Source organism: Pinus tabuliformis, chromosome 5_2 (genome assembly GCF_031772625.1).
Source record: "Pinus tabuliformis cultivar Carrire ecotype Pingquan chromosome 5_2, CPIR1, whole genome shotgun sequence".
Lineage (NCBI taxonomy): Eukaryota > Viridiplantae > Streptophyta > Pinopsida > Pinales > Pinaceae > Pinus > Pinus tabuliformis.
The window spans coordinates 939067076-939092671 of NC_142306.1; the positions used below are offsets into that span (position 1 = coordinate 939067076).

At 43.2% G+C, this 25596-nt stretch overlaps 1 protein-coding gene across 3 annotated transcripts in view; it reads left to right on the top strand.

Annotated features, from left to right (window-relative positions):
• Window positions 1-25596, top strand: part of LOC149162357 (putative AMP deaminase) — a 307854-nt gene that overhangs the window by 62743 nt on the left and 219515 nt on the right. For all 3 annotated transcript variants that reach the window (XM_089437233.1, XM_089437234.1, XM_089437232.1), the window contains exon 3: window positions 11573-11780. In XM_089437233.1, the coding sequence (XP_089293359.1) occupies window positions 11573-11780 (208 nt within the window). The remainder of the gene's footprint in view (window positions 1-11572; window positions 11781-25596) is intronic.

Below are 25596 nucleotides of genomic sequence, written 5' to 3' on the forward strand. Positions count from 1 at the left end.
TTTAACAATTTTTTTATATGCGCAAAATTTAAATTATCTCTTATCTAGCGTTATAGTAGGTTCGACTTTTCTTAGGGCAGTGGAAGCAATTGTGTCAGCTGCAGGGTTGGTGGCAAATTGAATTGCAAGGCGACTGCAGGTAAAATCGTACATACAAGATTTAATTGTTGGGCAACGCCGTACAGTTGGTCGCGGGACACTGTGGCAGCAGAAACAACATGCAGTGGAACCGTTCGAGATCGGCGGCGACAGCACAAGGAATTGGTTGTGCGGCTATGTGTGGCCGCTGATGGCCGTCCGATGGTGTACACGACTATGGATGACAGGAAAGTCGCTTGACTCTTTTTTTTAATTATATTTTTTTTCTTTTTTCTTTTAAAATTTTTTTTCCCATAGTTTTTTTAATTAAATTTTCTCACTTTTTTTAATCTTTTTTTTTTCGATTTTTTTTTAATGTACCTTTTTTTTTATTTTAATGGCCAAGGTCCTAAATTGGAGAACCTCCAGAAATTGGGTAGCGAAATGCTTCGATTATGACGACAACAAGGTTGACAGAAATTCGATGGCCAAAGCCCTAGGTCAGACTAGCTCTGTGCAATGGTTAAGCGACTGGAGGATCAAACAACTCTGATACCAATGCAAAGAACAAAGTTTGTATACGTAGCGGAATAATTAAGAAGAATTGAAATATGTAAGTATCGATTGTAGGACAAGTAGTAATTGTATATAAGAATTGTTGAATGTACAAAAGATGTGTGAAATGATTACAATGAGGGCCCGCTTATATACCTAGGCAGGTGCCCTTTCATGAATGGTCATGTCTCTAAGACATGCCTCTTCATTACTAACTAACTAACTATTAGTTAATTAATTATTATTATATTTATATTTACATTTACTATTTTTATATGATTTATATTCATAACAATGATGGCTAATGAAGAGGGTGGAGCTCATGCTTGGCTTTTGCCCATGTGCTATCTTATGTTTCGACCATCTTTTGCATTTTGATTTTTTTCTTTTCTTTTATTGTGGCTATGATAGGCTTTTCCATTCTTTTAGTTGTATCAACGTCTAGAGCAATGTTTCTCGACCCTTCTCAAGGAGTGTGGAGAAGAGAGTGCCAGATCCCAATGAATCAATGACAATTTAGACCCGAAGAATGGAGATGGTATAAGGGGCTTGTAATGTGGCATGGAAAGTGTCAAGTATGGTGTAGGAGAAAATGAACATGCTATGTCAATTAGGGTTTCCCAAGTAGTACCACTCCTATAACCCTAAAGCCCTTAAGGGAGGTCCCACTAGATTAGGGCTAAAGATTAGCCCCTCTGGTAAGGTGAGAGAATCGATTTATAGTCGAGATCGGTCAATCTTCTAGATCGCCCCTTTATCCATACTAAATGCCCAAAACAAACATGTATAAGCACCCGATTGCAAAATGATCGAAGTACCTTTTGAATAATAGTCCACTTCCATTCAAGTGTAAATGTCAGATGGTGAGAGGTATGTGGTTGATGTAGATGGCTGAGGCACATGGCATATCATCATCAAGAAGTGAGAATCAAGGGCTGCTGTATGGCTAGGTGTCAAATGTAGGAGAAATTTTTTCTCCTATGGGGTTACCCTTTTTGGTGGGTAATAGTCCATCTGGCTGGATCTTCAATGCCCTTATGAATTTGAGGATTCTTCCACTTGGGTTTTGTCTTCTTATTTTTTCACATAACTTTAACAAATTGCATGTACCTTCATGCCAAGTTTGTTGACCCCACATGGCACATAGAGAGGACATCATCATGCAATAAATGAGGATCTCTAATGTCATAGGGAATCTAAAAAACCTGCCACTTGGGTTTTGGCCAGTTGATTTCGTAGACCGTTTTTTACGTATTGCATGTTTAATTTAGTCAAAATCTACCCCTATTATTCCAACTTGGAACCTCGCCAACTACTGGACCACCTTTGATTATCATGTTCTTGATAATGCGTTCACATTTTGGAAAAAATTAATGTTGCATGTCATCTAGATTTTTGCTGAGCATTTTGAGACTAAGATGACTTCTTTTTCTTCTGGGACCACATGCATTGAGAAATGTGTACTACCTTGGGAAGTGTGAACATGCTAAAAAACTATGAGACTACTAGGTTGAGATCTTCCTAATGAATATACCACGGCCAAAGAATGCATATAGACTCAATGACATAACCACATGGGAATGACATAGGTGTTGACTTTTCTAAGTCTATCCATTAGAAAATTAATTTGTATTTTGCTTGTTTATTTCTTCTACTTTTTAAAATTCGAACAAGTTATTTAGTACATTTAAATACCGAAATAAACACAATACAGTCACAACATCTACAGATCATCAACTGAAAGAAAACAAGCACACAAGTGACACCGTTATTTTTGGACAAATGTCTCCGGAAAAACCTACTACGGGAAAACCGGTGTAGCTATTTTGAGGGTTATATTATTATGCAGTATTTATAAGTACAACAGGGTACCTAATCCGGCTCACCCGACATAGAAAAATACACGACAACAATACCTCTATATCCAGAAACAACAATTCAGAAAACTTGTCCCACGAAACCCTCTCCGGCACAACTGAAGCTCAACGCTGGCACTTCTGGCCTCTGCATCAGTCTTCTGTTGACTTGCGTCAACTCCAGGACCCTCTGCGTCAACCCTCTAAGGCACTGCGCAGCCTCTGGGATCCTCTGTGTCACTCTAGCAACCTCTACGTGGATGACGCAGTCCCTTTGGCCTCTGCGCTGTCTTTGCTGGGCTCTGTGTAGCTTGAACTGGATGTTGCTCTCGCTCTCTCTGCTTTTGTGCTGGTCTCTCAGTATTGTCTCTGCCTCTCTGCCTCGTACTCACTGCCCCTCGCTGTTGATCACTAATTCAACTTTGCTTAGCAACCCCGCTCTAGCAAAATGAATGACTGATCACTCTGGTGTGTTCTCCAACTAACCCTCAAGCCTCCTCTTATACTTTTCTCATTGGTCCTTCAACGGTCGAGATTACATCTCTAATCAACGGTTAAGATTAGATTTGGCTTGATCCATGACTTTTGGAACCTTCTAACCCAGTTTTATATTAATACCCATTAATATTTTATTTTTCCCAAGTTTAGACGTAGGAACTCCATTAAAAATATTAATTATTTTAATATCTCCCAAACCAGTTAGAATCTGCCCAAACCATTTATGGGTCTTGGAGATCTCATGTGATTTAGCCTCTCCACCAATTTTCATGGCTAGAGCACATTCGATGCTACCCCAAATCAACACACTCATGGCACAGTCGTCATCCTCCTCGACTTCTTTCTCCACCCTCGCTGGCGTTGCCTTCGAGTTAGAAGCCTTTCCCTTACTCTTCTTCCTCGGACACTGGTTTTGCACAGTGACCCAGTTCCCCATAATGGAAGCACTTGACCTTGGAGAGGTCCTTCTTCTTCCTCCTCTTCTGCTTTCCCGCAGATGCTAGAGCCGCATCCTATTCCTCTTCCTTCTTGATCCTGACCCCTTTGCTGCTACTCCCTGCCTTGGTCAGCCGTCTGATCTCTTCTTGACGAAGAGCTGCCCACAATTCTTCCCAATCTTGAAGACTCGTCCTGCTTAGTATGCTCTAGACAAATGTCTCCCAATCCTCAGAGACTACATTAAGTGCGGTCCTCACCATCAATTCCTGATTCAGTGTGGCCCCTATGGAAGTTAGCTGGTCACAGATCTCCTTCAACTGACCGAGGAAGACATCTATGTGCTCTCCCTTCTACATCTGGTTTGACGTTAGTTGATTCTCCACGAGCATCTTCCTCTAAATGGACATATGTTGGTACAATGTCTTCAAAGTGTCCCACATTTCCTTTGCTGTTTCCTTCTCGGTAATATGTGGTACCACATGATCCTTGACCCCATCAAGGATGATGCACTTTGCCTTAGCCATTGCCTCCTCGTACCTTTCATTAGCTACCGGGTCAACTAGGATAACCATTACTCTCAAGGCGAAGCCCTTGATACGATGTCTGTCTACAATGGACAAGATCTTGGCGTTCCAGACCACAAAGTTGGACGCTCCATCTAGCCTATCTTGATCTCTCACCCCATTCACAGCCATCTCACTGCTCTTCTGTCGACTCCTCCGAGTCTCTCTACTTCTCGCCTAGAAGTTCTCGGTTCGACTCCTGCTGAGTGTCTCTACTTCTCGTTTGGAAGTTCTCTTCTGGACTCTCTCTAAGTTTCGGTTTCCCTCCTGGAAATCCTTCTGCCAACTGTCAAGTTGCTCCTCTCCGATCGTCTGTGCAACTGCAACACTAATCCAGATTCCTTGGCTAGAAATCCGCCTCGGCAGCAACTCCCTCTACCTTGGTCTTTCCCTGTTAGGTACTGTTCTAACCACAGTACCCCACCAGCTTCGCTCCACAAACTACCCACAGTCTCCTATGCCCCAGCAATTGAATGATTGAGCTTCTTGGATTTGCGTAATCCCAACACCGGCAAAACAGCTCCCTCAACCAACTACGTAAGCCCTTCTGGCTTCTGGGTGGCTTTGCGTGAGTCAATTTCTGCCCTCCTCAACCTCTATGATGCCTCTCTCTAGCCCAGATTGATGACGCAGTCCCTCTGTGTCACTCCTTCCTCTGTCGCTTTCTGCAAGGATTAGCTCTGTCACCCGTGGCAGCTGAATCTGCTGCAAATTATTTGCTAAGCTGATGCCTTCAGTTTTCCTGTGATCTGCAACCACGCTTCGATACCATCTTGAAATTTCTAAGTCTATCCGTTAGAAAATTAATCTGTATTCTGCTGGTTTATTTCTTCTACTTGTTTAAATTCAAACAAGTTATTTAATACATTTAAATACCAAAATAAACACAATACAGTCACAACATCTACATATCACCAACTGAAAGAAAACAAGCACACAAGTGACACTGTTATTTTTGGACAAATGTCCCTGAAATGCCCAATGCGGGAAAACTGGTGCAGCTATTCTGAGGGTTATATTATTGAAATTTCTAAGTCTAACCCATTAGAAATTCTTCCTGTACTATCTGGTTTATTTCACCTACTTGTTTGATTACTTAACAAGTTATTTACTATGTAAATACTGAAAATAAACACAAATACAGTATCAACATCTACAAATCATCAACTGAAAGAAAACTAGCACACAAGTGACACTGTTATTTTTGGACCAATGTCCCCGGAAAAACCCAATGCAGGAAAACCAGTGCAACTATTCAGAGGGTTATATTATTATGCAGTTTATCTGAGTACAACTGGGTGCTTAACAGGCTCACCTGATAGAGAATAATATATGACAACAATACCTCTATATCCGGAAACAGGTATTCAGAAAACTTGTCCCACGAAACCCTCTCCGACACAACTGAAGCTCAGCTTCTGGCCACTGCGTCATCCTCCTGCTAACCTGCGTCAGCCCCAGGACCCTCTGCATCAACCTTCTAAGGCACTGCACAGCCTTTGGGAGCCTCTACTTCACTCCCTCTGCCCTCTGCATGGATGACGCAGTCTCTCTGGGCTCTGCATTGCCTCTCCTGGGCTCTGCGTAGCCTGGACTGATTGTTTCTCTGGCTCTCTCAGCTTCTGTGCTGGTCTCCTAGTATTGTCCCTGCCTCTCTACCTCGTACTCATTGCCCTTCGTTGTTGATCACTGATTCACTTTTGCTTAGCAACCCTGCTCTAGCAACATGAATGACTGATCACTTTGGTGTGTTCTCCAATTGACCCTCAAGCCTCTTCTTATACTTTTCTCGTTGGTCCTTCAACGACCGAGATTAAATCTCTAATCAATGGCTAAGATTAGATTTGGCTTGATCCATGACTTTTGGAACCTTCTAACCCAGTTTTATATTAATACCCCTTAATATTTTATTTTTCCTAAGTTTAGACTTAGGAATTCTATTCAAAATATTAATTATTTTAATATCTCCCAAACCGGTGAGAATCTGCCCAAACAATTTCTGGGTCTTGGAGATCTCATGTGCTATAGCCTCTCCCCCAATTTTCATGGCTAGAGGACAGCCAATGCTACCCCAAATCAACACTCCCTCTTAGCGATGACTGTGCTCTAGTAATAATCCACACTGAGCATCACCCTGATTATCCAACACTGGTCCCTGTGTTGATGCTAGGCCTCTTCGCCAAACATCCTCTGCACTGCTGCATCCTGTATTGCTGCCTATGGCCCTGCCACTGCCACTATTGCATCCATACGGTAGCTCCCTCTACATCCGTGCTGCTACTGGTCCATCCTCCCAGCACTCTATCCCCTCTCATCATGCTGCATCATGCTACTGCATACTGCTACTGCACTGCTACTGCACTGCGACTTAGTTACTGAGAAGTAAGTAACTGATCCACCCAACTTCTGACATCCCTGTCAGGCTAGAAACATTCCTAATGTTGAAGCTCTCTCTGCCGCGAACAAGTGCTCCCTCTACTGACCTCTGCGCTGCTGCAACAACCCCTTGCATCTCGCACCGTTGCACACCTCTCTGTGCCATCCTGCACTGGTACAACACTCCCGTGCCTCTGGCACTGTTGCAGTCTGCTAGCCTCGCGCTGCCCCAGGACTCCTACACTGTAGCACTATCTGCTGCTCCATCCGCATCCGTCTCTATCGACATCCGCCAGTCCTGCTACTCCTCTTCGGGGCTCCTATAGCAAGGTATAATCCAAGAGGTTGGGTACCTCAAGGATCCTGCCCCTCATCGCCTGTAGTCCTCTTGACTACAGCTCGATGTCTCCCCACTTCTTCTCAAGTGGCACATGAGCACTCATGGCACAATTGTCCTCCTCCTTGACTTCTTTCTCCACCTTCGCAGGCGCTGCCTTCAAGTCCGAAGCCTCTCCCTTACTCTTCTTCCTAGGACACTGGTTCACAAAATGACCCAGTTCCCCACAATGGAAGGACTTGACCTTGGAGAGGTCCTTCTTCTTCTGCTTTCTCGCAGATGCTAGAGCCGCATCCTCTTCTTCCTCCTTCTTGATCCTGACCCCTTTTTCGCTACTCCCCACCTTGGTCAATTGTCTGATCTCTTCTTGATGAAGAGCCGCCCACAGTTCTTCCCAATCTAGAAGACTCGTCCTGCCCAGTATGCTCTGGACAAATACCTCCCAATCCTCGGAAATTGCGTTCAGTGCGGTCCTCACCATCAATTCCTCATCCGGCGTGGCCCCTATGGAAGTTAGCTGGTCACGGATCTCCTTCAACCGACCGAGGAAGACATTTATTTGCTCTCCCTTCTGCATCTGGTATGCCCTTAGTTGATTCTCCAAGAGCATCTTCCTCTGCATGGAAGTATGCTGGTACAATGTCTTCAAGGCATCCCACATCTCCTTTGCTGTTTCCTTCTTGGCAATATGTGGTACCACATGATCCTTGACCCCATCAAGGATGATGCACTTAGCCTTAGCCATTGCCTCCTCGTACCTTTCATTAGCTACCGGGTCAACTAGGATAGCTATCACTCTCGAGACGAAGCCCTTGAGGCGATGTCTGTCTAGAATGGACAAGATCTTGGCCTTCCAGACCACAAAGTTGGATGCTCCATCCAGCCTATCCTGATCTCTCAGCCCATTCACGGCCATCTCGCTGCTCTTCTTTCAACTCCTTTGAGTCTCTCTACTTCTCTCCTGGAAGTCCTCTGTTCAACTCTTGCTGAGTCTCTCAACTTCCCTATCTGGAAGTTCTCGGTTCAACTCCCTCTGGGTCTCGATTTCCCTTCTGGAAATCCCTCTCCCAATGTTAAGTTGCCCCACTCCGATCCTCTGTGCAACTGCACCACTGATCCAAATTGCTTGGCTAGAAATCCGCCTAGGCAACAACTCCTCCCCCTTGGTCTTGCCCTGTTAGGTATTGTTCTGACCACAGTACCCCACCACCTTTGCTCCGCAAATTACCCACAGTCTCCTATACCCCAGCAACTGAAGGATTGAGCCACTTGGCTCTGCGCAATCCCAGCACTGGAAAATCATCTCCCCCAGCCAATTGTGTCAGCCCTCCTGGCCTCGATGTGAGGCTGATTCTACTTCCCTTAGCCTCCGCGTTGCCTTTCTCTGGCCTAGAATGATGGCACAGTCTCTCTGCGTCACTCCTTCCTCTATCACCTTCTGCAAGGATTAGCTCTGTCACTCAGGACAGTTGAATCTACTGCAAATGTTCTGCTCGGCTGATGCCTTCAGTTTTGCTATGATCTGTAATCACCCTCTGATACCATGTTGAAATTTCTAAGTCTAACCTGTTAGAAATTCTTCCTGTACTATCTAGTTTATTTCACCTACTTGTTTAATTACTTAACAAGTTATTTACCATGTAAATACTGAAAATAAAGACAAGTACAATATCAACATCTACAAATCATCAATTGAAAGAAAACGAGCACACAAGTGACATCGTTATTTTTGGACCAATGTCCTTGGAAAAACCCAATGCGGGAAATCAGTGCAGCTATTCAGAGGGTTATATTATTATGCAGTTTATTTGAGTACAACTAGGTGCCTAAACCGACTCACCCGACAGAGAATAATATACGACAACAATACCTCTATATCCGGAAACAGGTATTCAGTAACCTGTCCCACGAAACCCTCTCTGGCACAACTAAAGCTCAGCACTGGCCCTTCTGGCCAATGCGTCAACCTCCTGCTGACCTGCGTTAGCCCCATGACACTCTGCGTGAGCCTTTTGAGGCACTACACAGCCTCTGGGAGCCTCTGCGTCACTCCCTCTGCCCTCTTCATGGATGACACAGTCTCTCTGGGCTCTGCACTGCCTCTCCTGGGCTCTGCTTAGCCTGGACTGACTGTTGCTCTGGCTCTCTCCGCTTCTGTGCTAGTCTCCCAGTATTGTCCCTGCTTCTCTGCCTCATACTCACTGCCCCTCGTTGCTGATCACTGATTCACTTTTGCTTAGCAACCCCTCTCTAGCAAAAATCACTCTGGTGTGTTCTCCAACTGATCCTCAAGCCTCTTCTTATACTTTTCTCGTTGGTCATTCAACGACCGAGATTAAATCTCTAATCAACCGCTAAGATTAGATTTGGCTTGATCCATGACTTTTGGAACCTTCTAACCTAGTTTTATATTAATACCCTTTAATATTTTATTTTTCCTAAGTTTAGACTTTGGAAGTCCATTAAAAATATTAATTATTTTAATATCTCCCAAACCGGTTAGAATCTGCCCAAACCATTTCTGGGTCTTGGAGATCTCATGTGCTTTAGCCTCTCCACCAATTTTCATGGCTAGAGCACTTTCGATGCTACCCCAAATCAACATATATTATTATGCAGTCTTTCTGAGTACAATAGGGTGCCTAATCTGGCTCACCCGACAGAGAAAAATACACGAAAACAATACCTCTAAATCCGGAAACAGGTATTCATAAAACCTGTCCCACGAAACCCTCTCCTGCACAACTGAAGCTCCGCACTGGCCTTTCTAGCCTCTGTGTCAGCCTTCTGCTGACCTGCGTCAACCCCAAGACCCTCTGCATCAGCCCTCTGAGGCACTGCGCAACCTCTGGGACCCTCTGTGTCACTCCAGCAGCCTCTGCGTGGATGACGCAGTCCCTTTGGCCTCTACATTGTCTCTACTGGGATCCGCGTAGCCTCGACTGGTTGCTGCCCTCGCTCTCTCTGCTTCTGCGCTAGTCTCTCAGTATTGTCTCTGCCTCTTTGCCTCGTACTCATTGCCCCTCGTTGCTGATCACTGATTCAAGTTTGCTTAGCAACCCTGCTCTAGCAAAATGAATGACTGATCACTCTGGTGTGTTCTCCAATTGACCCTCATGCCTCCTCTTATACTTTTCTCGTCGATCCTTCAACGACCGAGATTAAATATCTAATCAGTAGCTAAGATTAGATTTGGCTTGATCCATGACTTTTGGAACCTTCTAACCCAATTTTATATTAATACCCATTAATATTTTATTTTTCTTATGTTTAGACTTAGGAACTCCATTAAAAATATTAATTATTTTAATATCTCCCAAACCGGGTACAATCTGTCCAAACCATTTCTGGGTTTTGGAGATCTCATGTGCTTTAGTCTCTCCACCAATTTTCATGGCTAGAGCACATCCGATGCTACCCCAAATCAACAATACGTTCACCTGACATGGGCTGGACTGGCCTTTACAATAGTGGTCGCCCCTACAAACTGATGGTTCCTCTAAACCATGAGTCCCTTTGAGATCCATCCAAAGACCCTTGATCCTATATAGGAAAAACGGACTAAGGACTTAACCCAAAAGTATAGACCATGGCCAACCAAACTAAGTGCACCCCACTTTGGTTAGATTGGCCCCTACACTAGTGATCACCCTTACAAATTGATGGCTCCTCTAAACCATGAGTTGTCCCCCTAAGATCCATGCAAAGATCCTTGATGCTATATAGGGCAAAAGGACTAAAGTCTTAACCCAAATGGGTAGACCATGGCCAACCAAACATAGGTGCACCTAATGAGGTTGGACTAGTCCCTACATTGCTGATTGCCCCTACAAAATAATGGCTCCTCTAAACCATGAGTCACCTTGAGATCCATCCAAAGACCCTTGATCGTATATAGGACAAAAGGACCAAGAACTTAACCCAAAAGGATAGATGAAGACCAACCAAACTAGGCCTACGATACTGCAATACTTGACCTCCACATGGGTTACAAGGATTTTGACTTTGCATTATTTGGTCTTACAATGGTGCTGCCAAAAATGAACATGTACTTGTGTATCCCTGCTGAAATGAGGGGTAACAGGTACAAACAAAAGTGCAAGCAACAACTCTCTTCTAGACAAATCATTCTCATTGGTAGTAATGGTCAACAATGCCATAAGGTAACTGTTGAGGAAAGTATATGCGCCAATAACAATACCCCTGTGCCTATCAAGTGCTCAATCAGTATCATGCTTCAAGTCTGTCATGTGTGATGAAAATCACATTAACAACTGAGCTGTGATGAAAATCACTGGTCGTGTGATGAAAATCATGAAGACAAGACCTCATACAACACAAGGGGTAACACAGGATGCATGACAACTTGACTTATTTTAACAGAAATAACACATTTTTACTTCAAACCTTGAAAAAACAAAATCTCAATCAGAGGCCCAGGCAAGTATATATGATCTGGGGTTTAATATTACAAAAATTGCTTTGAATGAGCATCATTTCACATTAAATAAACTGTTTATTTTTTCTCCATTTCTAAATGTCATATTTCCATGTTTTAATTCATGGAGCCCATCCAAAATGAAAAAACTGAGGGACATAGCAACTTGCAATGAACAATCCCATTCATTAACTACAAAATATCCAAAATAAGTAGCGTAATATATTAAAAGCTCTGAATTTATCAGAAATGCAACTGGAACAGGCTGGAACACCTGATTGACTAAAATGTACATTAGACTGCATACAAGGTTGCATTGCAGGTTATGGATATGTAAATAATTCTCTCTCTGTCTCTCCCTCCCTTTTTGTGTAAATGGTGCCACATTCTCCAGTGCACTAAATTATCAGAAATTTGTGTTTGGTGTTTCCAGGAAGACCTGAAAGCATTGGCTTCCTCAACTCCTGATCTTATGTGTGCGAATGGAGAAAAAACCCAAAAGGCCACAAATGGTATAATAAAGTCCCACAGCATATCTGGAGATCTCCATGGCATACATGCTGCAGATCCAGTGGCTGCAAATATCCTGAGGAAAGAGCCAGAGCAGGAAACATTTGCACGCCTAAACATTTCTCCAATTGGTAAGATGCCATTTATTTCATTTTTTCCATTTCGAGTTTGCTGTATAGATTTTTTCTGTCCGTTGGATAATAAGGGTCTACTTTCTGCTGACTGAGTCTGGATGAAGGTTCTCTAAGTGTACAGTCCCAGTACTATATTTACATTTTTTTTTTTGATAAAGAAATATGCAATTTCTAGTTTGGCCACAAGTGCAGGAAATGTGTCCTTTTTTTTATTGGGAGAAATTACAATCTAATCTATGTAAATTCTATCACAAGGATCCATAAAGATGCAATGATTTTTTCTAGCATAGATCCCCTCTTGCAATATTCAGATCCTATCTATGATGGATGCGTCAATATCAATCAATATATATATATAGCATAGATCCCCTCTTGCAAAATTCAGATCCTATCTATGATGGATGCATCAATATATATATATATATATATATGTATATAGATATATGATGACAAGAAAAAGTCGTAAATTAACATTGCCACAAAAGCATAAAAGTTATAAATAGTGTTACCCCTGGAAATGTTGGGGTCATTTCACATTATTCAGAGGCTTTCCTTTCTCACGAAGCACAGAAGAAGACACTTGGACTGCAGCAGCAGTTACAGATTAATGGAGATTGTCTGGAGGAATATTTCACCTTGTTGGGGTAAGGACACATTGTTCGACCTTTTCTACATGTTTGGAGGCACACCCTTCACATGAGGAGTTGCAATGTGGCATTATGGACCTGTTCTACACACTCAAACATAAGAGGAGCAAAATATCCCACAATGGAGGAGATCCACAGAATGACATATGGCATAGGAGGAGACTAAAGGAAGAACACCCTTCCTTAGATTGATGTCATGTGGCAATTGAAGGCATTTCCATAGTCAAAGGCCACTTCATTAGCATTATGGATACAAGAAAAGGCAATGAATGGCCTTTAAGAAGCAGCACCTAAGCAAAAAGGGGGCCATGCACAGTTGGAAGAATAAATGTGTCCATTGCATTTACTGATGATGAGGTTTCTCTTGGTAGGAAGGCCTCCAAGTGAAAAAAAAAAGTGATTTATAAACATAGATTTAAGTTATGAAGAGGTCATCCCTATCCCAATTTAAAAAAGGACTATAAGTGCCATCTCAATGAAGAATTAGACCATTTAATGAGGAGCATTGTTGCGGAGAAGAGAGAGGGTGCTCTAGGACTTGAAAGATTTGGAAGGTGTGCCCTAGCTTTAGAAGCTTCCAAGTGGCATTTGAAGACTTGTCAAACCCTACAAATTCCCAATGGAGGTATGCCCAAGGTGGGAGGACCCGTTTCATGAAATAAACTATCCTTTTCTCCATTAAACCCTAATTTGGGAGGATGGAAGCCTATAGATAGAGAGATTTGGGAGGTGCATCGTAACTTTAGAAGCTCCCAAGTGTTATTTGAAGACTTGCCAAACCCTAAGTAAGCCCTAGAGAGGTACACATGAGGTAGAAGGACATTTTCATGAAGTGAACTATCATTTCCCTATCTAAACCCTAATTTGGGAGGATGGAATCCTATAAAATGAGGAGAGATTCATTTGCTAGAGGCATGGCTGGAAGTGTGGGTGATCCCTTCTAAGCTTATTTGATTGGGAGGAAGAAGTTAAGGGGCATTTCAATGTGAGGTTTTCATCTTCCTTTCATTTTTCTTGGGTTGATTTGATGGCTGGAAATTTCTTGTGCAAATTTGCTGGTATAATCTTTGATGAAGGGTAAGTTTGTTACAATAAGAAGACAATTTGTTTATTGAAGGATATTTCATGTTGTAATGTTGGTTAGCATTGTTCACTCTATTTTGACAGTTTCCCTAGCTAAGGTTGAAGGTTAAGTGTGACACGTTTAGGCCCTCTTGATCTTTTGATGAAATAACAATTGAAAATGATGTACTATTGGTTGTTCATTCTATGAAGAAGGATTCCTACTTTTGTCCACTTCATTTATGGTTTCATACCTCATTGCCCTTTAATTATTCATGGCTTCATATTATTACTTGGCTAATTTTGTATTTGTTGTGAGGAGCCTGTATGGGTGCACTTCATTGAAGGACCTGACTATCATTTGGTGTATTACCACAAAATCTAGCAGGCTTTGAAGAGGGAAACCCTACAAGACTAAGAGCTAGACTAAGTTCTAACAATAGGACAATGGCCCACTGTCGCCACAGCTAAGGTCCCCTGTGCTTTATGGACTTTCATAGAATAGAGGAGTCCTAGTATGATTATGATCACCTATAATAAATATTCTAGGGTTGAAGGTACAAGGTTATTGTGACCCACCACTATGTGGGTGATATCCCTAGGAGAAATATTTTCTCCAAGATGGTCCTCAGTCAGCATCCAGCAGCCCCTTACAACCAGTGTTTTAAAAAAAGGCCGAGCTGACTCCGACTCAGCCGATCTAGATCAAGCCAATCCCTGGCCGGGTCAGCTCGGTGGCTGAAACGGAACGGCTGGCCAGGTTGTTACCGAGACAGCCGAGCTAGTCATCAACTCGGCCAACTCGGTAACAACTCAGCCGACTCGGTAACAACCCAACCGACTCGGCTCTTTGAAAAAGATCCTAAAACACATTTGTCAAAAGTTGTTCTGCCTCCTACATATCAATGGTTGGGTTTTTGTTTATTGCATATTTATAGCCCTAAAGTAATCTATCACCGTGAGAAAGTTATGAAATTTACAAGGCCGAAGTATGGTTATCCTAGTGGCATGAATTAGAAAATTGAAACAATGCATTGAGCCATACAATGTTTTTAAAAAGGAAAACGTTCTGGCAATGGACTAATAGATACATATTTACCTCTGATTGTTCTCGGGCTAGACCAGAATTAAATCAAGGGTTTTGAGACTTCATTACGGGCGGATTTCTTGAAATCATCTCCAACAATCTAGGTAGAAGCATGAGATAGGCTTTCCTGTAGCAAAAGCACAAATTTGGAGACATCTATTGATTAGTTCATTGGCTTATCATTTGGGAAGCTATGATTGGTTGCAGAGAATTGGTATTATTGTTGTTGTAGTCTACTAATTGTCCTTAGGCTGAGGCAAAAAATAATCCTGGCATTGGTGGCTAAGTATGAACTTTGTATTGGATAGTGCACTGGGTGCCATTTTGATATAATGGATATATTCATGAGCCTACTTTGATCATATGTTGTCTTCTCCCTATATTCTAAAGCTTTGTGTTTGGAAACATGAATGAAAATCTTTAAAATTATGTTTTTTTATTATAAAAAAATAAATATTTAACGTATTTCTACAATGACCGAGTCATTGAAATCAAACTGGCCGAGTCAATACAGAGTTGGAGCCAACCCTCGGCCATTTCCGAACTGGAGTTGGAGTTTTAAAACATTGCTTGCAGCCACCACCTAGATCATTGTGACATCTTCTCCGCCCCCTGACCCAGCCATGCGGTCCCTTGCCCATCCGCCATGATCGTATGTTTGAAGGTGGGCCTCTCGAATATAAAGGTATGCCTTGTCATTTGGAAATTGAGTATTGTAGTTCTCTTATCATGGACACTTCTGGGCATGGATTAATGGGGGGATTCAACAGAAAGAATGGGCTAGGTCTGTGCTTCTGTCCCCTAGACCCCTTTTAGGAATTAACCTTAGATTCTAGTCCCGTGGGATCTCTTTTATTGACTATTTGCTTCTAGGGATGGTATTTCATGGGAAACCCTGATTTTGGTTGCGTGGTCCTGCTCCCTTATGCACTTATATTACCCTCTTTCCATCCATTACTGTGCCATCCATCATTTTTCCCACCTGGGTCCACATAGGGTTAGCTTGCCCCTTCCCCTTGCCCACACCTTGGATCATGCTTGGAATGAAGCCCAGAGGTTCATGCAGCTGAAAAGAAAGTTAAAAGCATATATGGCCATATTCAACAGGAAAAATATCACAAAATGCAAAAGATGGCCGAGACAAAAACATTTTAGCATGTGGGCAAAAGACAATACATGAGCTCTACTCCTTCATCATGGCCATCACCCTGGTTCCTACAGGTTCTATGAACCTTATTCATCATATAGGATCCCATGGTTATCCTCAACCCCTGGTGGGCGATGAACCGCCCCACCTTAAAAAGGGGGATTCCACTGTTATATCTTACACATCATGCTCTAACCCCTTGAGCCCTGAGCAGGTATTCAAAGAAAATCATAAAAAGAAAAAAGGCTTATAAAGAAGGGTGGAAAAATCAAAGTCGAGGCACCTCATGTACCACGATCGCTCCCTCCTACACATTATAAACCCAAGTGTGGGCTTCCCTCTTATTAGCTATCCTTGTACCCCAACATGTGACCGAGGGCTACCCCTTCTCATCCCCTACTTCATTCACCATATCTGTCACATGCCACCACCTTTTCTAAGACCGTACCTTGAATGTTGTCCCCTTTAGAAGTAGAAACCACCTAATAGGGTGCTTGGTTAACCCCATTTGGAGTTTAGGAGGCATTGGCACATCTCGAAGCCCATTATGGAAGGGCATGCCATTATGAAGTCCCCACCTGTGGTCCATGATTAGGTAAGCTCATTTTCCCGATTTCTCTAATGACTTGTTGCACTGGAAGGCTAGGGGACGCATTGGTACATGTAGGGTGAGCGTTGAGAGCCATGGGCCTCCACAGCAACAGATTGCACTCCATGGATCCCCACAACCATTTAGATATTGCTCGTGGTTCATTTATTGGACGAGGAGGATGCACTTGATCCATCATGCCTAGATGGCCCCAGATCTACACCATACACTTGGCAGATGATCTAGGACTTGCACGATGATGTGGCATCACCTACACAATCATCCTAGCCCTTGCAGGTGATCTACATGCATCTTCGATTTGTTTGGAGACCCTTGAGGACACTTGTGTGCCCCCACATGTTATTTGGAGCACCACAGGTTATTACGAGGGGCCAACTCCTTGTCCACTTCTTTTGAGGGTCCTATTTTTCATTGTGGCAACTGTGGACCTCATTAGTGTGAAATTCTATCTATTGCAGCTACTATAGATTATTCTTCTAACTCGGAAATTAATTTTGTAGTTTATTTACTACGACAAATAATGAATAAAATCACAACTGCAATTTTCACCATAAAAATATTGCGAAAAATAAAATACTGGAAACTAAGAAATTCTAGCACACACAATTTGATAGTTATTTTAATTTTTTGGACAATTGTCCCCGGAAAAACCCATCTTGGAAAAACTGGTGCAATAGATGAGGGTTTTATTATTAATGTTCAACAGCAATTCTGAGTACAATAATTTAGATGCCTAGCTGACAATCTAATCTGAGGAAAACACAAACAAAAATATTGTGAAAATTTTCTCACCCCACAGCTTTTTTTTGCCTTTGAAATAACTTCCCCAACCTCTGCATTGAAATACCTGTGTCAGCCTCTGCACAGTCCCTACGCTGGCCCTCTGAAGATTTCAGCCTTCCTTCCTTCAACTCTTTCGGGAACTGAAAACTTTCTCCCAGAATGCTGCTGCTCTCTTCTTCCACCTGCTACTCACCCTCTGGCTCTATCTTCTCTGCTAAGCTGCTACTACTAAGAAAATCGAACAACGTGGGCAACTGAGTATCTGCACTAGATGATCCCCATCACCACATCGACTTTCTTTTATAATCCACTATTGGAACATCAACAACCAAGATTAAAACTTAATCAATGGATAGGATCATTTCTGGGTCGATCCGTGGGAGTTTCCTGATGATGGTTCATGCCTTATCTCAATTAATATTGATTAATTAACCATATTCTCTAAGTTTGGACTTAGGAAATATTTAAAAATTGGTTAATAATCTAATTGAAATTTGAGACACTTCTAGGTAGAATTTCCAGAAACTATTTCTCGGTTTTGGAGATCCAATGTATTCTAGCTCCTCCACAAAATTTTGTGGTTAGAACACATCTGATGCCACAAAAACTAACACTCCCTCTTAGCGAGGAATGTGTTCTAGCGTTGCTACTTCCTGTAGCAACACTCTGTCTCTGCATCATCTCCTGTTACGCTACTGATGTTTGGTTGTTGTTGTCCACCAACTACTACCGCACTGCGCAACTCTGTTATACGTTACATCTGTGCTGCTGCTAAGCCTGCCAAACTGCTGCCAACACTGCATCTGCACTGCATCTCCCTCTCATCTGTTGCAGTTGCAAATGAAATATCTGCAACATCCAAAATATCCTGTCCTTGCTACTGAAACGAGTTCTCCACCATACCCATCTGTTCTCTGAAATAGACGAACTTCGCTCTCCCTAGAGCTTTTGTTAGTATATCTGCAACCTGCTCTTCTGTGGGAACATACTGTAACTGGGTTGCTCCTCACTATACACTATCTCTGATGAAGTGACACCAAATATCATTGTGCTTCGACCTGTCATGAACACTGGATTCTCAGAGAGCCTTATGCAACTCTGATTATCACAATAGACACTAGTCGCCTCCATCCTCTGCTTGAACAAACTTACTAGCAGCTTTTGAATCCATATAGCTTCGCATCTAGTTGTGCTAGCCACCATATACTTTGCTTCTGCAGAGCTCAGTGCTACTGACTTTTGCTTCCTGCTACACCAAAAAACCATCCCCAATCCAACACTGAAGCAGTAACGGAAGGTAGTTTTCGTGTCCACTGAATTCCCTGCCCAATCTGCATCTGTTTACCCACAAAGTTTGACGTCATCGTCTCGAGTATATTACAACCCATACTTGACCGTGCGTACAACAGAATATGCCTCATTGTTGCCCAGTGTACCCTTTTTGGTTCCACCATGAATTGACTAAGGGTATTTACTGCGAAGCAAATATCTAGGCTAGCGTTGACCAAATACATCAGAGACACAAAGCGCTGTCTATACAAGGTGGGGTCGACATCCTTTCCATCTGATGCATCTATATTCTTCCAGATGGTAATAATGGGTGTAGACATGGGTCTGCAATCCTGCATTCTAAACCTCTTCAAAATATCTGTAGCATATCTTCCTTGCCCAATAAAGATCTCCCCATCCTTCTGCCACACTTCCAATCCTAGGAAACAATGGATCAACCCCAAATCCTTCATGTCAAATTCTGCTTCCAGGTTCCTCTTGCAATCCTCTATGAGCCCTAATGATCCTGTCAAGAATAGATCATCCACATACAAAACTAGAATGAGGGGCTCATCCTCTACCATCAAATAGTAAAGGTTGGGATTTGCGTCACTCTTGATGAACCCCATCTGCTGCAAGTAGGTGTCAATTCTACCATACCATGCCTTGGGAGCCTGCTTGAGCCCGTATAGAGCCTTCTTCAATTTGCACACATGTGTGCGCCTCTCTTGAGTCTCAAAGCCCTCTGGCTGTTCTATGTACACTTCCTCCTCTATCACTCCGTTCAAGAAGGTTGTCTTGATGTCCATCTGGTGAATCTGCCATCCCATCTGAGCTGCTAGAGATATAACTGACTGGATAGAAGTGTATCTAGCAACTGGGGCGAAGGTTTCCTCATAATCTATCCCTTCCTTTTGTGCATACCCCTTTGCCACGAACCTAGCCTTGTACTTTTCCACACTGTCGTCTGCCGCATATTTGATCTTATAGATCCACCTCGAACCTACAACTGATCTGTCTTCTGGCCTGGGCACTACCTCGCAAACATCATGTGAAAATTTCTGAATCTACACATCAGAAATTCTACGGAAATCACTGGTTTATCATCTCCTACTTGTTATTACATTCAACAAGTTATTTAATTTATAAATAGTGATGAAAAACACTATTGTAGACTACACTGACATATATATCATAAACTGAAACAAATATGAGACAAACACACAAGGGACACCGTTATTTTTGGACAACACATCCCAGGAAAAACCCAATGCGGGAAAATCAGTACAACAGATAGAGGGTTTGTATTATTAAGCAAGCAGAATCTGAGTACAATAGGCTGTCCCTCACACCGGCTAACCTTTCAGAGAAATCTCGGCAGCAATAAATACATACGAGGGTTTACCTCGTTCCCCAAGTCACAACTGATCCACTGAGTGGCCTGACTCTAGCAAGCACTACAAAAATCCCAGCGCAATCTCTGCTTGGGACAATGTCTTGCCTCTGGGAGATTGCGTCACTCCTTCTGCTAGATCGATTTGCTGGAGGAAGACTTCTGTTCAACCCTCCCGACTCGGAATCTAACTTCTCCGGCAAAATCTCGAACTTTCGACAAATATCTTGCACTGCCACTCAAGAAACCCTCTTGGCCTGTGTCACCTCTGCGTGAGCCCCTTCCTGGGTTGCATAGGCCTCTGCTCTGCCTCTCTACTCTTTGGCTCGAAACTCCTTTCCGATCCAAATCTCTACTTCTGCCCCTCACTACAACTTAGATCACTAATTCGATTTTCTCAGCAAACCACGCCCCAGAAAAATCAAACTGATTTGATCACTCGGTGTATCTCCAAGTGATCCTCAAGCCTCCTCTTATACTTTTCCTGTTGATGAATCAACGACCGAGATTAAGTCCCTAATCAATGGCTAAGATTAAAATAGACTTGATCCTCGCCTCTTAGAAGATTCTCACCAATATTTTTATTAATACCCATTAATATTTTCATTTTCCTAAGTTTAGACATAGGAACCCCATTAAAAATATTAATTATTTTAATAACTCACAATCCGGGTGGAATTATCCAAATGATTTCTGGGTCTTGGAGATCTTATGTATTCTAGCCCCTCCACAAAATTTCATAGCTAGAGCACATCCAATGCTACCCCAAAATCAACACTCCCTCTTAGCGAGGAATGTGCTCTAGCAATACTTCCAATAGAAGCATCACACTAATCCACGACATCGGTCCTCTGTGCTGCTGATGCTTGGCCTGCTGCCCTTCATCTATTGCACTGCTGCACCCTATACTGCTGCTCATGACACTGCCACTGCCACTGCTACATCTGTACTACAGCTCCCTCTCAAAATGTTGCATCATACTGCCCATAGCACTGCCACTGCTAACTGTTGCACTGCAACTCAGTTGTTGAAAAGTAAGCCACTGAAAAGCCACCCAACCACTGACATACTGGTTACTTTGGATACCTCGTGATGCTGAAGCTACCTCTGCTGCTAATTTGTCCTGATCCTCTGCTGTTGTTGATTTGGGGTAGCATCAGATGTGCTCTAGCCATGAAAATTGGTGGAGAGGCTAAAGCACATGAGACCTCCAGGACCCAAAAATGGTTTGGACAGATTGTACTCGGTTTGGGAGATATTAAAATAATTAATATTTTTAATGGAGTTCCTAAGTCTAAACTTAGGAAAAATAAAATATTAATGGGTATTAATATAAAATTGGGTTAGAAGGTTTCAAAAGTCATGGATCAAGCCAAATCTAATCTTAGCCGTTGATTGGAGATTTAATCTCAGCCATTGAAGGACCAACGAGAAAAGTATAAGAAGAGGCTTGATCGTCAGTTGGAGAACACACCAATGATCAATCATTCATTTTGCTAGAGCGGGGTTGCTAAGCAAAGTTGAATCAATGATCAACAACGAGGGGCACTGAGTACGAGGCAGAGAGGTAGAGAGGCAGAGACAATACTGGGAGACCAGCGCAGAAGCAGAGAGAGTGAGAGCAACAGCTAGTCCAGATTACACAGATCCCAGCAGAGACAACGCAGAGGGCCAGAGGGACTGCGTCATCCACATAGAGGCTGCTGGAGTGACACGAAGGGTCCCAGATGCTACGCAGTGCTTCAGAGGGCTGACGCAGAGGGTCCTGGGTTTGACGTAGGTCAGTAGAAGGCTGACGCAAAGGCCAGACGGGCCAGCGCTGAGCTTCAGTTGTGCCGTAGAGGGTTTCGTGGGATAGGTTTTTTGAATACCTGTTTCCGAATATAGAGGTATTGCTGCCGTGTATTTTTCTCTGTTGGGCGAGCTGGTTAGGCACCTAGTTGTACTCAGAGAGACTGCATAATAATATGACCCTCTGAATAGCTGCACCCGTTTTCCCGCATTGGGTTTTTCCGGGGACATTTGTCCAAAAATAAGGGTGTCACTTGTGTGCTTGTTTTCTTTCAGTTGATGATCTGTAGATGTTGTGACAATATTGTGTCTATTTTGGTATTTAAATGTATTACATAACTTGTTCGCATTTAAACAAGTAGAAGAAATAAACTAGCAGAATACAGGTTAATTTTCTAACAGATAGACTTAGAAAATTCAACATGGTATTAGAGGGTGGTTGCAGATCACAGGGAAACTGAATGCATCAACTTAGCAGAGCATTTGCAGTAAATGCAGCTATCCCGAGTGACAGAGTTGATCCTTGCAGAAAGCGACAGAGGAAGGAGTGACGTAGAGGGACTGCGTCATCAGTTTGGGCCAGAGAAAGGTAACGCAGAGGCTGAGGAGGGCAGAAACATGCTCACGCAGAGGCCAGGTGGGCTAATGCAGTTGGCCGAGGGAGTTGTTTTGCCGCTGTCGGGATTGCGCAGAGCCAAGAGGCTCAATCCTTCACTTGCTAGGGCATAGGAGGCTGTGGGTAGTTTGGCGGAGCGAAGCTGGTGGGGTACTGTTGTCAGAACAGTACCTGATAGGGCAAGACCAAGGTGGAGGGAGTTGCGGACGAGGCGGATTTCTAGCTAAGGAATCCGAATCAGTGTTCCAGTTGCACAGACGATCGGAGTGGGGCAACTTGACGTTGGAAAAAGGATTTCCGGGAGGGAAATCAGGACTTAGAGGGAGTCTAGAAGAGAACTTCTAGGCAGGAAGTAGAGAGACTCAGAGGAGTCGAACCGATAACTTCCAAACATGAAGTAGAGAGACTTAGCAGGAGTCGAACTAAGAACTTCCAGGCGGGAAGTAGAGAGACTCAAAGGAGTCGACAGAGAAGAGCAGAGAGATGGCCGTGAATGGGCTGAGAGATCAGGATAGGTTGGATGGAGCGTCCAACTTTGTGGTCTGGAAGGCCAGGATCTTGTCCATTCTAGACAGACATCGCATCAAGGGCTTCGCCTTGAGAACGATGGCTATCCCAGTTGACCCGGTAGCAAATGATAGGTACGAGGAGGCAATGGCTAAGGAAAAGTGCATCATCCTTGATGGGGTCAAGGATCATGTGGTACCACATATTGCCGAGAAGGAAACAACAAAGGAGATGTGGGACACTTTGAAGACATTGTACCAGCATACTTTCGTGTAGAGGAAGATGCTCCTAGAGAATTAGCTAAGGTCATACCAGATGCAGAAGGGAGAGCAGATAGATGTCTTCCTCGGTTGGTTGAAGGAGATCCATGACCAGCTAACTTCCATAGGTGCCACACCGGATGAGGAATTGATGGTAAGGACTGCACTTAATGCAGTCTCCGGGATTTAGAGATATTTGTCCAGAGCATACTGGGTAGGACGAGCCTTCCGGATTGGGAAGAACTATGGGCAGCTCTTCATCAAGAAGAGATTAGACGACTGACCAAGGCGGGGAGTAGCGGCAAAGGGGTTAGGATCTGTGAAAATTCTATCATTGCAGCAACTGATTTATTTTACCTACTTATTTTCCAATAAGTTATTTACGAAAACCCTTCAATAAACATTAAAATAAATTCCGCTGTAGATATCACACCATAATACAAAAACAAATACGTGCACAAGAATCAGACACATCAACACAAATATTTTGGACAATTGTCCCTGGAAAAACCCAATGCAGGAAAACCGGTGCAGTAGAGGAGGATTTTAGTATCCAACAATTCTTCAGTACAACTGGGTGCCAAGCTGGCTTACCCAACATTGAAAAATTCCCCAGCACTTATCCCAGTCTTAGCGTCAGGCTTGCCGGCCTCTGCGCAACTCCCAGACCCTCTGCGTCAGCTCCTTCCTCTCTGCGTCACCCACACAGGCCCTCCGGTGACTGTGCAGTTTTGCTGCCTCTTCATCTGCCTCTCTCACCTCTTCTCTAATCCTCTGGTGTTGTTCCCGACTCCTTTGCTTCGTACCCACTGCCTCTTGTTGCTCTCCAGACCACTAGTTCGAATTTCTTAGCTAACCTCGCTCCAAAAATCGAACTGACTAGTCTCCCTCAGTATGTTCTCCAACTCACCCTCAAGCCTCTTCTTATACTTTTCCTGTTGGTCCTTCAACGACCGAGATTAAATCTCTAATCAACAAATTAGATTAGGTTTGGTTTGATCCATGACTTTTGGAACCTTCTAACCCAGCTTTATATTAATACCCATTAATATTTTATTTTTCCTAAGTTTAGACTTAGGAACTCCATTAAAAATATTAATTATTTTAATATCTCCTAAGCTGGTTAGAATTTTCCCAAACCATTTCTAGGTCTTGGAGATCTCGTGTGCTTTAGCCTCTCCACCAATTTTTATGGCTAGAGCACATCCGATGTTACCCCAAATCAACACTCCCTCTTAGCGAGAACTGTGCTCCAGTAATACTCCATACTGAGCATCACTCTGACTGTATGACACCGTTACCTGTGTTGATGCTCGGCCTCCCCCTCCAACATCGTCTGCACTGTTGCATCCTATACTACTACCCATGGCTCTGCCTCTTCCACTGCTGCATCCGTATGGCATCTCCCTCTGCATCCATGCTGCTGCTGGTCCTTTCTCCTAGCACTGCATTTGCGCTACAACTCCCTCTGTATTCGTGTTGTTGTTGGTCCTCCTTCCCAACACTGCGTCTGCATTGCAACCTCTTCTCATCATGATGCATCGTGCTACTGCTGACTGCTACTGCACTGCAACATCACCCCCATTTTTGCTACTGAAATGGATTCTTTATTATCCCCATCTTTTCCCTGAAATAATCAAACGTTGTTTTTCCAAGGGCCTTGGTGAGGATGTTTGCCACCTGTTCTCCTGTAGGAGTGTAGCTCAATTGCAAATTTCCTCGTTGGACACAGTCTCTGACAAAGTGACACTGGATATCAATATGCTTTGACTGATCGTGAAACACTGGATTCTCAGAGAGCTTGATTCAACTTCGATTATCACACATGATCCTGGTCGTCTCCATCTTTCTTCTGAATAGGTTCACAAGCAGTTTTCTAAGTCATATGACCTCGCACGAAGCTATGCTTGCAGCCATATATTACGCCTTAGCTGATCTGAGAGCTACTGATTTTTGTTTCCTACTGCACCAGGAGGTCATTCCTGATCTAATGTTGAAACAGTACCCAGAGGTACTTTTCCGATCCACTGAACTTCCAGCCCAATTTGCATTAGTAAATCCACTCAATCTGATATCCTTGCTCCTGGTGTACAAGAGTCCATAATTGGCTATTCCCTGTATATACCTGAGAACATGTTTGGTTGCTGCCCAGTGTGCCCTTTTTGGCTCTACCATGAACTGATTGAGGGTGTTGACAATGTAACAAATGTCTGGCCTGGTATTGACCAGATACATCAAGGACCCTATGAGCTGCTTGTATAAGTTGGGATCAACATCCTTGTCTTCTGATGCATCAATTTTCTTCCAGTTGGTGATCATTGGAGTAGCCATTGTCTACAATCCTCCATCCTGAATCTCTTCAGAATTTCTGTAGCATATCTCCCTTGTCCAATGAAAATCTCCCCCTTTTGCTGCCAAACATCCAACCCTAGGAAATAATGCATCTGTCCCAAATCTTTCATGTCAAATTCTGTGGCTAGATTCTTCTTGCAGTCCCCGATGAGCCTAGATGATCCTGTAAGGAAGAGATCATCCACATATAATACTAGGATTAGAGGCTCATTCTCTACAACCAGATAATAGAGATTTGGATCTGCGTTACTCTTGACAAATCTCATCTTCTGCAAGTAGCCATCAATTC